Below are 15,468 nucleotides of genomic sequence, written 5' to 3' on the forward strand. Positions count from 1 at the left end.
CATTACTGAAGTCTCATACAATGGGTCTAGTTTTATAGATGTTGCTCATATCATCAACGTCCAAAAAGTCCAACAGCACAATTCACAAATTGGAATAGAATAGAATAGAATAGAATAGAATAGAATAGAATAGAATAGAATAGAATAGAATAGAATAGAATAGAATAGAATAGAATAGAATAGAATAGAATAGAATAGAATAATAGAATAGAATAGAACTATTTCAGTTGAAAGGGACCTACAACAATCGCCTAGTCCAACTGCCTGACCAATTCAGGGCTGACCAAAAGTTAAAGCATATTGTTAAGGGCTTTGTCCAAGTGCCTCTTCAACACTGACAGGCTTGGGGCTTCAACCACCTCTCTAGGAAGCCTGTTCCAGTGTTTGACCATCCTCTCAGTAAAGAAATGCTTCCTAATTTCCAGTCTAAACTTCCCCTGGCGCAGTGTAGAACCATTCCCGCAAGTCCTATCACTGGATACCAGGGAGAAGCTTAAGTAGAAGCTTCAGGTATTATAGAAGCTTAAGGAGAAGTATCGAGGAGATACTTAAGTAGGAACTTCAGAATTAGGGTCCAACTTGACATATAAACTTCTGGCTCTGTGTTCACCAAACATTCCCTGAGTATGTGCTAAGGACATCCTTAAGGCCCAAGTGAAAATGGCTTAACTGTAATCTCAAACTGAAAAAAAAAAAAAAGCCATTTATGGAGTAAGGATGGATCAGGCCTATAGGAAGGCATTGCTACATCCCTGATTTAGAGGATCATTTTTAAGCATGAAAGAGTATCTCCTAATCCATATTCTCAGTTATATACTGTGCCTTTTAATCTCTGTGGTACAAACCACTGTGCGTTGTACTTCCATGTACATGGATCATGCACATTATTATTATATTCAGCATATTTAAACATCAGTTTCTGTAAATATTTGCTTCCCTGGTGCCTTTCACTGGAAATTTAGGGATGCTTACCTTGTTTCCCTCCCTACTATTGTACTACAGTTGTAGTTTGCCATTGATATAAAACTAAAATCTCTTAAACAAATTGAAGTTTAAAGAATGATTTATATAGCCACCTTTACAAAAAAAAAAAATATTTATATGAAGGAGAAGAAAGCTCTATGGCTTCCACAGAAAATAAAAAGCAAACATCTAAAAGCCAGAGCTAGCACAAGAGACCTGACGTGCCAGCACTGTGTTTCTGCAGTGGAAAGCGAGCATTAGCTGCTCTCCGGGAAGCTGAAGGGAGCTCCAGAGCACGAAAGTCAACAGTTGTCGTGTTCCCCTCAAGCTCTGCTCTCCGGCATAGCTGGCAGCTGTGCTTCAGAAAGGGACCATAGAGACGACATGTAAAAACACGCCAAAACATGGTAAGTTTCAAATAAGCAGCCTCCACTTCTCTATTTCAGACATAGGTGGCTGTGACCTGAACTTGGTCCCCCATCTGTTATATTTTCCTTCTTCAGGTTGCCAGCAGGCTCCAGACCACCTTCCCTGATTTCAGACATGCAAAAACAGGCCATTCTGTGACCTTAATGAGGACAAACTTCTCATAATCCCCAGTGAATAATATTGCTAGTATGAAACAGGCTATTATTTGGCACATTTGGGAACGTCACTTTTTTATTATCAGGTAACCAATAGGATTTGTGTGATTGCCTTTCCCCCTTAAGGCTGATTATGAGTTCTTTGCTTCCCAAAGATAAATCCTGACAGTGACTTTTCTGTGCTCTCTAGAGGCTGAGAGCAGGCTATTACAGCCTATTGCTTTACACGTTCTTCAGAGTGAAAGCTGTGCATTAGGGATCAATAAAATAGATCACTCTTGCTTCAGGCCATTACACTTGCCTGCATTTATTCCTATAATAAGATGACACTGCATTCCTTAGTGTGGGTGTTTAAGAAACTTTCCCTGGGAGAAGATTACCCCATTACAGGCCCAGCTATGGACTACTCTGCATTTTTTGGTTTGCTGTTTTAAGCAGTAAGGCCTTGGCCAAGAGTGACTGACCAGCGGTCTAGTTCAGCTTTGCTGTATTTCTCTATTTTTGCTGTATGTACCCTGAGCACTGTGCAAGCTGAGGAAGCAAAGCCTGTGCAGGTGTCATGTGCAACAAAACAGTTTTCTGTCAAGGAATTTATAACCTATTTAATTTATCACCGACTAACACTAACTTCTAGCTTTTGATTCCTGAATTAGGAAAAAATAACAAATTAACTTAGAGGAAGACATCTCTGTACCCTCCTTCTGATCTCCAGCCCCTGTGCTGCACATTACAACCAGTCCCTTGGGAGCAGGACACTGGGTTCAGTGCATTGTGGTCCCTACCCCGTGGCTCCGGCGTGTCCTCCTCCAGCAGCCACCGTCCCTTTGCAGCTGCACCTCTGGCTCAGTCTCCTCTCCATCTCTTCCTGGGTGGCTCTTTGCTCCAGCCTTGCTGCATGCAAGAGCACCTCCTTCCTCAGCACAACCCAGTTCTTGCCCACACAGCTGAGATGGCGCAGGACGTGCCCAGCAGTACTCCACAGCGTCGTGATGGCCCACACCCCCAAAAGAAATGCAGCCTGTGTACTGAACTGAGCTCAGCAGGACCATGGGTACCAGTCACAACCTTGACACTACTACAAGTTCCTTATCCTATTGTCTCTGAGAGAGATCCTTCATAATTAAAATTACATATCTTAATATTGCTGTCAATTGGCCCCCTTTTCTGAATTCTTTGGGATAGGATTATGTTTGCATCCTGCCTACCTTGAGCTGTACCATCTACTGTAATGAAAACAGCACACAAAATATTAACTTTGTGAGCTATTAAGCATTGCTTGGCTGGTGATAACTCTATTTCATTACTCATATTCCGTGTGTGAGTAGATGCATCATGTGGGCATGAAAAAATGGTTTTATTTTATTTATGTAGCATCAGCTTTTTAATGTATTGTATATCATTGAGACTCTTAAGACAATTCCTGCTTTAGATTCTAGAAAGGAGAGAAAACAAGATGGCAAACAAATAATTAAAGCTTTGAAGGATTGTTCCATGTTGTTTCTTTTTCCGCAATAGTAGTAATTTCAGTCTCATGGGCCTATCAAAAGGAATAGGACTTTAGGAAGAATATGAGTAAGCAATGCAGTGAGGCTTCATCTTCCACCCCTTCTTCACATATAACACACTTTTCCTATTATTAATATTGTTGGTTTTCTAAAACAAAGATCAGTCTGCTGTCTGGATTCTCAGAGCCATGGCATTTTTCCCTTCTACATTTCATCTTACTCTTCTATACTGTTGATGTTATTAAAAAAAAAAATCTTTCTCTATGACCTAAGCTTCTGACCTTAAACTCATTTGTGCCTTTTTCTATTGGTGTCTTTACTGGCTTTGTTCATCTCCCAGTTCCAACTCCATTCTTATCTCATCCCCCTTCCGATTTCCCCTTTTATTCTGTGGATTCCTAATTGGCTTTGTGTCATCTTCTTATTCCTTTTTTGCTTTTTTTTTTTTTGTTTTGTTTCTAGTTTCTAGTCTCTCCACTCGGTCTCATTCTTTGTGCCTTTCTTTTCTTTTTTCCTTTGAGCTTTTCCTGTTCTTCTAAAATTATTTCTCCATTACACCCTCCCACGTTTGGGTACTTTTCCTTAGTGTCTCTCCTTTACCGCCCCATTTCAGCTCAATTTTCTGAACCACCTCTTAGGCTTAACCCTCTCCTCCTGTTTTTTCCCTTACACATACCCATGGTCTTCCCCATTTCTTCCACTTCTTTTCTGTACCTGTTCTTCCCAAATCCCGACAGGTTCATGTCCAGCAGTGGAGCAGGGGTTCTGTTCCCCCTTCATGGGAGGTGTTGCCAGCAGCTCAACAGAGGAGGAGATGGGGCAGATCTAAAAGCTGCAGTGAGCAAATCCCACTGCGTGGGAGACAAAATTTGGGCATGCAGCCACATATATGCTCAGTTTAAAGGAAGCCTTGGACACCAAAATGGGTTGGAGTTGTGCCAGTGAAGGACAGTAGTATCTCATTACCAATCCTCTGAGCCAGTCCCCCTGATAGCATTGCTGGAGCACTGATAGCTTTTTAGGGATTTCACATTAACTGGGGCTGTATCAGGCCATTTTGTGCTTCACTGAATTTGTACATCAATCTCTCTCACTTTTGGAAGGCTCACATCTCATGAAGCAGAGTGAAATCATTAACACACGATGGTTTTCAAGCCTCTGTTGTTTCCCGGCTCAGGACTGCCTTCTGACAAAGGGCTAGCGTGCTGTACTGTTTATACATTTAAAAAATTTCTGCTGTATATAACAACGGTCCTTTCATAAAGATGGCAATCACAGATGCTAATTTTGACTGGTTACACAAATAAGGAAACTAAGGCAAAGAAGTTACAAAACTCATCGAAGCCTGTCAGCTTCTCTGGAATTAAAAATAATTTCAAAGCTTCAGCCCCCAATGCAGTGGGGTCCAACCCTTTGACTGATCTTCTGTGTGACTTTAGACAACACACCTTGACTGTGTTCTTCTCTGTGAGTCACATCAACAGTGCTATCTTATACCTATTTTACAACAAACATATCAAACAAATTAAGCAACTTCACTCAAGGCTTAGTCAAACCTCAGAAGACCTGGATATAATGTTGTTCTTTCTAACTAGAACATCTGCAGAAGGTGTAAATATTATTAAGCCTTCAAAGGCCACTTCCTGAAGTTAAATTAAAAAAATATAGATTTTATTTTGCTTCAGGCATCTAAAGCTGCACCTATAATAATAATAAACAAAACAGGAGCACTGTTTTTGGCCCTGAAGCCAACTGGCCAAGCATGACTCCCTTACAGCCCAATTCTCTTGCTTCCAGCACAGGGCAGCCACATCCAAACTGGGAAACATCTGGAGAGGGCAGTTTACACCACTGCCAAACCTGTGACCAGGCTGTGCTTGCAATTTAACCCTATGAACAACTGCAGGACAGAATGGAGCCTTTCCCTCACCAATCTATGAAGCAACACAGGCAGACCCTGCAGTCCATACTATGGTCCTCAGGGAACCACGTCAAGTCCCGTGTTGTGCTACATAATATTTGTGGCATCAATATTGTTAGGTGAGTTTTGTGATACTACAATGCATAACTACCAGAAAAACTGGAAGGTTAATTATGCAGTTCTTAAACAATGCCTTTTTTTAAAAATCATTAATTATAAACAGGTGGTTTTCATAAGGTTTTCTGTCCTTAGTTAACAGGTATTTCCCTGTGCTCATAGGTGTTACAGTCCAGTAGAAATACTATAGCTTTCGTAACAAGAATTACTGTTATTGGCTAAACAGGCCAAGGATTTCACACTATAATAGATACTGTTGTTTTAAAATGCTAATTATTCTCAGCTGTTGATTTCCTATCTAAGGTACCTTAATACTTTTTTTGATACTAAAAGATCACTAATTTATTATGCCATCGTTTTGAGGCAATAGTTTGAGGGAATATTTGTAAAAATGTTGCTTTCATCAACAGAAACTACAGAAACACCAAAAATCTAACTAATTTTTTGTTTCTTCTAAAAGGCACTTGAGCATTTAAAAATCAAGGGAAGACAAGCATAAGACTGGGTAATACAAAATATTTCCCAATACTACCTCACAAAACGGAAATGAAAACCTCCCCAGATACAAAGTAGGGCCTGATTTACCAGTCATGACTATAAACACAGAGAAAGCAACCAGGCAGCAGATCAGAGTAGGAAGCACCACAGGTCAGGAGCAAGTCTGGGAAACTTGGCATGCATCCTCTGAACTGTGTTCATTTTAACAGACTTAAGTTCGTCTTACAAACCTTAAAATTCATTTTTTAAGGAAGCTACAAATTGGACAAATAAGAGGACAACTGCAAGGCACCTTCTTTGTCTCTCTTAGAAACAGTCAGGGGTGCAAATGAGCCTGTTAGAAAGAAAGGATTAGCATTTGAATGATGGAGTAGACTTCCACATTACCTTTGAGGCCTGGAACAAGAATTTGAACAGAGCAGGACTCCTCTGCAATATGTTGAGGATATCCAGACCTTAGCAGTGACAGGAAGGCAAGGCTAATTAGAGTCCCCAAGAAAACCAGATCTCTCTTCATAATGAGCACTTACAGGTCACTGACTCCTAGACAAAAGAATGAATAAACAGTTATAAGAATTCCAAAGACTTTCAACAGTTTCTGATCTGCAGCATCCTACTATGAATACATTTTTGCATGCCATAACCCACACAGCATGAGCAGGATGTGCGCAGGTCCTCCGAGCAGGTTGTATGTTCCACAGGCACACATGAAACATGCAGCAGCGTGTTCAGCAGTTTGTTTTGGTGTTAGGCTTGGTAAGATAAAGCTCAGAAGAAATTTAATTAAGAGGAAGGATATTAAGCGATGCTAATAATAGGCAATTCTGTGTTCATGATTTCTCATTGGAGAGAAAGGTCAATGGAGAAAATCCAGTTCACAAGCTTGCATTGAAAAATGCTAGTACTGAGTTGCCACTTAGAAAGAGCACAGACTGCTCTAGAGGCAATTCAGCAGACAATGAGACCAACCCAAAGGCCTGAAATTTCACTTCCCATCTACCTGAGCAGTGAAATTGTGCCCACAAATTGTCTGATACAACAGCCATTTTGTAACTCATTGAGGGTGAAAGGGAGATAATATTTCACTATATCATGCAATAAAGTTACATCAGAGCCTTCAATAAATCCTGAAGAGATTCATCTCTGAAACTACCTTTGTCTAAGCCTCCAAGTGAAATGGCTTGCTTGATATTAGGCTCTGAAGAGATCTCTCAGAAAATAACAGTACAGAAATGGAGTTTGTGTGGAAGGACCATCAAAAGTCAATATTTAGGGAGTCTGTAGAAATACCCTTTGACAAAAGCGTTATTTATGTACTTCTGATATGCTTTTCCAGTCTTTCTGTCACCAAGGCTCCAGACTACACAAACAAGCTGGAAGTCATATGAGGGTTTCAAAAGAAAGTCATATATCATATTTTATAGCCATGATACAGACACGCATTTTACATCTAAAGCAAGAAGATGGGGTTATATTACTCTTCATGCCCTGATTTCCTCCAAAAATAAGCCAAGTAGGATTAGGTGCAGGTGTGGGGCCAGTACGTGGGTCTGTGTCTCTCAACATGCTGGGCGTCTAGAAGGGTGGATCTGTTATTTTGGTGATGGCCTGAAGGATTAAGTGCACTTCAGCAGGGACAGGAGATTAAGGAGCTTCGGGGCGAGAATAAGCTGTTGAAGCAGATACCAAAACATAACGGAAGGAGCAAGATGGACAGACTGCCCTTTGCATGCAACAAAATTCAATTTGCCTGTACTATCAAAAAGCCTTGCTCTAATTTTAAATTCCACCATCAACTCTGATACATTTAATAAATGCCTTAGCAGTAAGACTAAGTAGATGACTTTGGAGTTCAGAGAATAAATTATCCCTCTGAATTGCTGTCTAGTATGTGCTTCATTATCCTCTAGGAGATAAAGTTAGTAGACTGCAGTGGGGGGGGTCAGATGGGAGCAGATATTGTCTCACTCCTCATGTGGAGAGGGAGTTATGGGGGAGATTGTTCTGCCTCACAACAGCCTTGTTGCACCATGTCTGTGGCAGGGCAGTGGTGCTCCACAATACACTCCCCAGTTCTCACTGATCATCCAGGTTCAGGGCACAGACTACACTATGTTGTAAGCCCCTTTTGACTCCCCAGTTTTCCTTCCAAAGGAGAGCAAAGTACAGGAGGACCACAGTTCAAAACGGTGGGGTATAAGCTTGTACCTGGGAAGAGCTCCAGGGTCAAGGGATCACTTTATATGGTCATAGTCTAATGAACTACAGTGAGGGAGAAGATCCCAGGGAAAACCATTGGTTCTGGGTAATCCTCCCATGGAGGAAGGGAAGAACAGGGACTATCTGTGGATTTTCACAGCCATGACACGCTATGCTCCTGTACCAGAAGAGGTGTGAACTACTTCATAGACAAGCTTTGTCAACCAGAAAGAAGACCCAGGAGAGTACAGACCCAAAAAAGGAAGTTTCCACCAATTTGTAATGTAACAATTTTATTTTCAAGACTTCTGTTTCAACATCCTATTACCTTTTAGTGTAGAAGGTGACAATATAGCCAATCTTAGAAGAAATGCATTTTGTACTCTCACCATCACTCCTGTCAGACTACCAAGTACTAAGGTCATTTACAAAATCTCCTCTCCTAGCTTAGGGTGCTGGTTCTGGACAACACTCAGCCATATACAGATGCTATTTTTTTTTTTCCCCTTTTCAAGAGTGCTTAGTTCCCAAAATTTTGCTTATGCTATCACAACTAAGATGACTGCAGCTCATTTGTACATGTCTGAATCAGCTTTAAAATACATAGCTCAGGTATTGCTACAAGCACAGAAACCCAACAGAGTTACAAACCTTGGCTGCTCAAATATTTAGGTCCTATTAAGCTTTTTCACAATTGCAGCAACGTCACTCAAGGATTCTCAAGAATGCAGTCAAAATTGATTTTGCCACCTAAGGATGCGGAACCAGAGCTGGAGGAGAAGGCACATCTTAAAGGTGGACACAGAAGACAGCAGTAGTGGTGGGGGTGAAGGGAAGAGTAATGGAAATTTGTATGTAAAGCTTTTACTGCAGAAGCAATAATGAGCCCAGCTCCCAAGGGCTCTGACAGAAAAAAAACGGCAGGAAAATGTTTGCTGTTACTGTCCCCTGCTATATTGGGCTTCTGCCTTCCTTGTCCATGCACAGAGCCAGCCCAGACTACTAAAGACCAGGTCAGGCCACTGGCCAGTTTACAGCTATTTTCTAAGGTTATACAAACTATTTGACCAGAGTCTTCTATAGTTTTGAAGTATCAGATCTCTGTGATATCTTCTCCCAAATATCCTCATGTGCATACCAAACAAATCGCTTGACATACATTAAGCTTGAATCTGGCCACATCTCCCAGAAGGAGATTCCTAACACCAGCATACAAGACACTGTCTCTTGGTGTACTTCGTGGCCTAGCGGAGCCCACAGTATCCACAGTGGATGGTTCTGTCTCTTTTTGCCAAGTCCATGGTTCATAGTAGTCAGTGAGAAAAAGAGGGAGCAACAGAAACTAGCCAAGAGGAAAGGCTGAGGAGAAGGGTGTGTCTCCAGATCTTCCTTTCCAAGGCTTTTAAGGCCAGACTTGGCACTAGAACAGTTGGTGCTGGTGGACTGGAAAGTGAAGGGGTTCATTGCAAGAACAGGCTTCTCAATGCCAAGTTAGACATAAACCCTTTCCCTATGTGGGAAAGCACTGAGTTGTTGCGTCAGCCAGTCAGGAGGATGTGGCAGAGACTCAGGCCTGGAAGTCTCTTCCAGACACCTGAATCTAGGTATTTAACCTTCAGCAGTGGTCAGCTTTGAGGAATAGGGAGTGAGACCATCCTGAATGACAACCACATTGATGCTCTGTGGGCCGAGCAGACAGACATGGGTCCTGCCTGCCTTGGCCTGTAGCTTCCACCCCACAGCCCAGGAGAGCACCTGGCCACCAGCCTGCAGGACACCACAGGCAAGGCACACCACCTTTTCAGTGTAGCAGGGGCACTTCAGGATCCAGAAGACAAAGAGGCTTTCAAGTCAAGTGGTTCAGATACACAGCTGAAAGCCTGGAAATGAGGCAGTTTCAGCACCCAGCTGAGCACCCAGCAGGCTGATGATAAGGTCTCTCAACAGATAAGTCAGAAATGGGAATGAAATGGCCTGAGACAGAAGAAGGAATTGAAATTAGGAAGGTGCTCCAGTCTCTGCATTAGTGAAAAAAGAGGCAGCATCACCTCCTCTGGCTGCATTTTATGAGGTTTTAGATGTATCCAGACTACAACTGAAAGATCAAAGCCTCCAGGTACTTTAAATATTAATCTGCCTTTGCAAACTCCTACACAGCTCAGAGATGAGACAGGTATCCAGCAGCAGAGAACTGTCAGGGCTGCCGGTGGTTCTGTTCAGCAGCCAGATATGAAGGATTTTCTGGGGAAAACAACACATCCAATGAAGCTTCTACACATTCCCCCTGCCTGCTGCTGCAGGGCTTACAAGCCTCAGAGACCCAGGGGATACACCTCAACCTACCTCGACCCACAGAGAAAAGGGACTCGTCGTGCAAAACAGAGCTGCTTAGTGTCAGTCAGGTCACAACACCTGGACCCACAACAAATACTTGGGAAACTACCCTGGTCTGAGAAGAACCACTAACAGAGGAAAACTCTGAAGAGCTTGGAGATTAAATATTTCACAGAGTCTGCAGATGCAGTGAAGGGACACAGTAGTAGTAGAAATCAAACCAAAAGCACTTTGGATATCACTTTCTCCACCTTTTCCTGCTTTAAGAAAGAAACCTTCTCTTCTGCAGCTAAAATTGCCTTATATGATTGTGGCAGGATGCAATCCCCCCTCTCTCCCCCTCCCTCCTTCAATATGGAAGGAGTAGGCACATCTCCCTCTCTTTCTCTGTTATGTTTGAGGCTAAGAGATTCTTTTGTTTGGCCCCAGAGCACCCTTGCAAGGGCCATTAGGAGAAGGGAGTGCCGAGGCGCCAGGGAGCCGCTGGGCGCCTGCGGCCAGTGTGGGGAATGTTTGGAGGCTTCAGGGGCACCCACAGCCAGTGTGGGGGTGCAGAGAAGCTTCTAGAATGCCTACAGTCAGATCTGATCAGGCTATAAAAAACGGGATTCTCATCGAGACTCCGCCCATTGTCGCGGGTCTCTTGGAGCACGAGCAAGATGCTGCCGCCGAGAGCCCCCACACGCGGGATGGAGACTGCGCTTACCTTGCCGCCACGGGTGTGGTAAAACTTCTCCTCGCAGGATTGCGAGTGTATTTATACCTTCCATGCTCAATATGAGCACGTGTAAAATTAATCCTCGCATAATCGCGAGTGTATTTTCCTCCCATGCTTCCACATAAGCACGTGTAACTTTCTGTGCACATTCACACGTGTACTTTCCATGCTTAATACAAGCACGTGTACTTTCCGTGCATATTTGCACGCGTAACTTTCCATGCTCAATACGAGCACGTGTATAAATTATTTCCTCACACAATCACGAGTGTATTTTCTTCACGTGCTTCCACATAAGCACATGCGATATTCCGTGCACATTTGCACGTGTATTAGCCCTCACAGGATTGCGAGTGTATTATAAATTTACCCTCGCAGAATCGCGAGTGTACACTTCCCGTACTCACTACGAGTACGTGTATCTCTTTTAAAATAATCCCACACTGTGTACAGGCAAGTGTGTACTCCTCCCAGACTCAGGGCCAGCTCCGGCATTGTTTTGGGTGAAGCTATGTGCATACACTCTGTGGACCGCCTGTTGTATTAGTTGCTGCCCCTTAATAATTTTCCTCAACTGATATCTGAACCGTATTTAAGTCACTTTTGGAGTGCTAAAACCCCGTTTCTCACTGGTTTAATAAAAGTTGTTTTGGACCCTGTTGTCCCTTAAATGAACCTCGGGGTGCCTCCATGACAATGGTTGAAATAAGAATTTGATCTTCACGTATGTGTTACTGCAGCACCTTTCGTTTTAAAATCCTGGAAAATTCCCTGCCTTTCTGACCTATCTTCAAGTTCTTTCAGACCCAAATTCATAAAGGCATTTAGAAAACTAAATCCCATTTAAACCGGTGCCAGCCTGTTTTTTCAAACACTGCCTTAGCCCCTGGTATTTGGAATATCTTCAGCATAAGTAAAAACAATGCCAGAGAGAAACCTGGAGATGTTCGGCACTTGTAAAAGTATGAACATTTTTTCGCTGTCTACACAGGGGCCAAGAGTCAAACTTGCAGCACTTATAATGGTGGCCACTCAATTAATATAAGCTGAAAGCTTTGGAGAAAAATGAGAGGGAGAGGAAAAGGCAGCATTTAGATGGCCTTTCCTAAAAAACAAACAAACAAACAAACAACAACAAACAAAAGCAAAAAAAAAAAAAACACACAAAAAAACCACACCAACCAACCAACAAACTCAAAACGCCTCTACTGCCATTAGGAATGGAAACATACCAATACAACCAGCACAATAATTTCAAAACAACTTTTGAGATCTGTCAGCTTTAGGGAATCTGCCTCAGTTGCCAGGACAGAAGTTTATTAAGCCAGGCTTCAAGTGACAAGTCCTTGAGAGGTCATCGGAGAATCCCCAAGGCACCACAGGCTCGCTCAAAACCGCTGGGGGATTGGCCAGGCCAGCTGGCACCCAGCACTCCTCTGGCTCCCCCGCCTGCCCCCAGCTGTGGATGGGAAGCCTGGAGATCCCTTCAGCCAGCAAACACCTTGTGCATGAAGGCCCTACATGTGCCAGCAGCTGCTCCGTAAGGGCTGGTGGCTTATTGCACACCATTGTTTTGGACCTAGAAGCAACAACACAGATTATTTGCCTAGTTGAATCCAAATGGCTGAGAAATGCATGATGCTCACTGGCATTAATGCTCAGTCAGCCAACAGATATGGAGTGGCTGTTATCCTTTGTCCTACGGGACTCCTCTTTGAGCTGTTTTTATTTCACTGTAACCGAGTTATTTTCACTCTTACTATTTTTAAAACCATTCTTAATTCTCAGGGATCTGAACTGAACTATCTATATTCCATACTGAATGCATTCCTGGTACAGACAGGCACACAAATCTGCAGAGCCACACAGCCACATTTGGTGGGTGATTTTCCCAAGCAGGTTTCAGTCAGCACTACAGACACATCAACAACTTTCAACAGTTTTCACTCCCCTGACTTTTCAAGTCCTCGTCATCCACATCGTGACATCCCAGAACAATCTGGCAGCCTGTGTATCCTCAAATGCCCCAGCAAGCCTTAAGCTGCATCCTAATGCATGCAACACATGCCCAAAAACTCATGCCAGTGAAATGCCAGGCTGGCACACAGACCTCACATTATTTCAAACATTTTGAACAGATAAAAGCCAAAAAAAAAAAAAAGAAAAAAAAAAAGTGCCATGCCTGTAAGGGGTAAGAGCAGTACCCAGTACCCAGTACCCAGTTCAGGTCAAGGATAGGTTTCTGGGGGAAGTGGGGAGAGGCAGAAGGGACAAGACCCCAGCGCTGTGCATGGAAGCTGCTTTTCACCCCTTGGGCCAAGGGCTGTCATCCTTCCCCAGAGAAGATGCCTTTCACACTGGAGATGAAACCTGTGTCACCGACCTCTTCTTTCTCCATTACAGTCTTGCTGATCATCCTAGCCTACATGTTTTGTGTAGCTATGGTTTTACTTTATGTAAGCATTTTCTCATTTGTCCTCACAGCTGCCTTGTGCACTACCTTGAGTAACCAAGAGTTCACCATTTAGCTGGAATATAAAAATCAGAATCAATGATAAAGCTGCTTAAGCAATGGGTGATCATTCTTGTAACATTGCAATGCTCTGAAATTAAATTCTACATGTTGATTTAAAGGTTAAGGCAACAGGCTTGAAGGATTTAAAAAATAATCCCTAAATGTTAATACCATAGAATTTTAAAAATGAGGACCATAACTGCTGTGGCTACGAAGTCTCTGAAATCTATGGAGCATGGAGTAGCATAAAGCAGACATAACACATTTCATGTCCAAATGATGCTGCAAAACACAGCGAGGTCTGCTGCAGAGGGCAAAAGAGAGATTTGAAGCTGATGGGAAGCTAACATTACCTAAAAACCTAACTGATTGGAAGTCATTGCTTAGTCCCCAAAGTACGCTTAATTCTGGCTCAATAGAGCTATTTCCTCAGCTGATGTTTGTGAGGCGTAAGGCACTATTAGTTCTGACTGTACAGTGCAGATGCCCTTGTCATACATAGGAATAGTAGCCTTACTTTTCATCAAGAAGCTTGTTTTTAAAAATTGAGACAAATTTCTTGCTGATGTAGCTCTGTTGAAGTCAATGAGTTTATACCAGAATTCACTTGTTATCATCTCTGCTTCAAATATAAAATCAGGGCTTCATCAAGGGTGAAATGAAAGTAGTGCAAGAAGGGGGCAAGTACGTTTTCAAAACCTCTAATCAGAGGGAGATGAGACCCAAGTGACTATGACCAGCTCAGCCTGCATACCTACAAGGTACATAAAGTTAGGTGAGGGGAGTCCTACCATGGCTAATTAGCTAAGCTAATCTACAGGAAGGCTATCAGCAGCCCAGCTCCCGCGCTGCAGTCCCGTGCTCCCCTCCCCTTCCCCGTACTGTCACCAACCACCAGCTGATCCCATCATGAGCTAGCACGGGCTGCTACACCAGCAGAAAGCTATTCTTCTTTCTGTAACACTATTTTTCGGTTGATTTAGTTCTTTGGTTCCTGGTGAGAGTAAAATGCCCATTATTCCTGTGAAAAATGTTGCCAGCCAGGCAAAGAAATGCCCTTGGCAGCAGCTGAGATGGCCTTCGATGAGTTACAAAACTCTGCCCTCATGTGCCAGTAGCATACAGAAAACAGAAAGATGCATAAGTGAAAGAATTAAAGGGACTAAATTCACCAGGCACAAAACCCAGCACATAATTAGAGTGGGAACATTTTAAAAGGAGGAAAGATACGGCTGCAATGGAAAATTATATCCAGTGAAAGATACAGAGCATAGGAGATACAACACCACAAGGCATTTTGCAATAGCATGCAAGCTACCAAGAGTCATGGAAACGATCCAAGAGTGTTATCCTCAGATGACAAGGACATGCTTCTTAGAATGATAACTGCAGTATAACACAACACAATGGCACATAGGCATGCATGATAAAAATCTTGCATTTGAACTGGGGCAGTGTCAATGCAATTTCAACAAAAGCTCATTTTTATTCTCAAGCTGGGGATCTGCAGAGAGCAAATAACACTCTACATGTGCTCATATGCTGAACCTTTCATACCAGCTCCCATGAACCTGGAAAAAGGAGGGAAAGAAATTATATCGGTGACACAAATACCAACAACATCTTCAGTAAAATGGCCAAGCCTCAACACAAGAGAAAACTGAGCAAAAAAATCAAGCCTCACAGGAAATACAGCCACAAGTATTGACTGGACAAGTGAAGGGTGAACTTGATAGCAATAGTACTGTTCAATGTCCTTTCACTCCTGGAGCCCTGAAACACCTTCCCAAGTGCAGATAAAGGAAAGAAGACAAAAGGAAGGGGAACCTACCAAAGCAGGTCCCCAGATAAAATGTATATTTGGCATATAGAAACGCTTGTAGAGGCAAAATGCAATGGACAAAAACAGGTTTGTATGGATCTGATGTGACCAAGTAAAAGCACATGTGAAGCTATGTGGTTCCTGCAGATGACCAGACATGAACGACATTCTTAGAAGTGTTTTTATACTAGTATGCTACAGCAGACTTTTACTGATCAGTCTATATCATTGGCAATGGTCATGATCCCACTTATAAGGAATGCCAAACGGAAGCCAGCTGAAAGAATATCTT

General features: G+C 42.7%; 1 protein-coding gene across 10 annotated transcripts in view; it reads right to left on the reverse strand.

Moving 5' to 3' along the window:
• The window catches only part of COLEC11 (collectin subfamily member 11), a 47,520-nt gene that overhangs the window by 17,674 nt on the left and 14,378 nt on the right, over window positions 1-15,468 (reverse strand). For 6 of the 10 annotated variants that reach the window (XM_005506812.3, XM_021293496.2, XM_065055963.1 and 3 more), the window contains one exon: window positions 5,976-6,131. In XM_005506812.3, the coding sequence (XP_005506869.1) occupies window positions 5,976-6,105 (130 nt within the window). In that variant the 5' untranslated portion in view covers window positions 6,106-6,131. The other 4 variants (XM_065055962.1, XM_065055961.1, XM_065055958.1 and 1 more) reach the window with 2 other exon arrangements.

This window comes from Columba livia, chromosome 3 (assembly GCF_036013475.1).
Source record: "Columba livia isolate bColLiv1 breed racing homer chromosome 3, bColLiv1.pat.W.v2, whole genome shotgun sequence".
Taxonomy (NCBI): Eukaryota; Metazoa; Chordata; class Aves; order Columbiformes; family Columbidae; genus Columba; species Columba livia.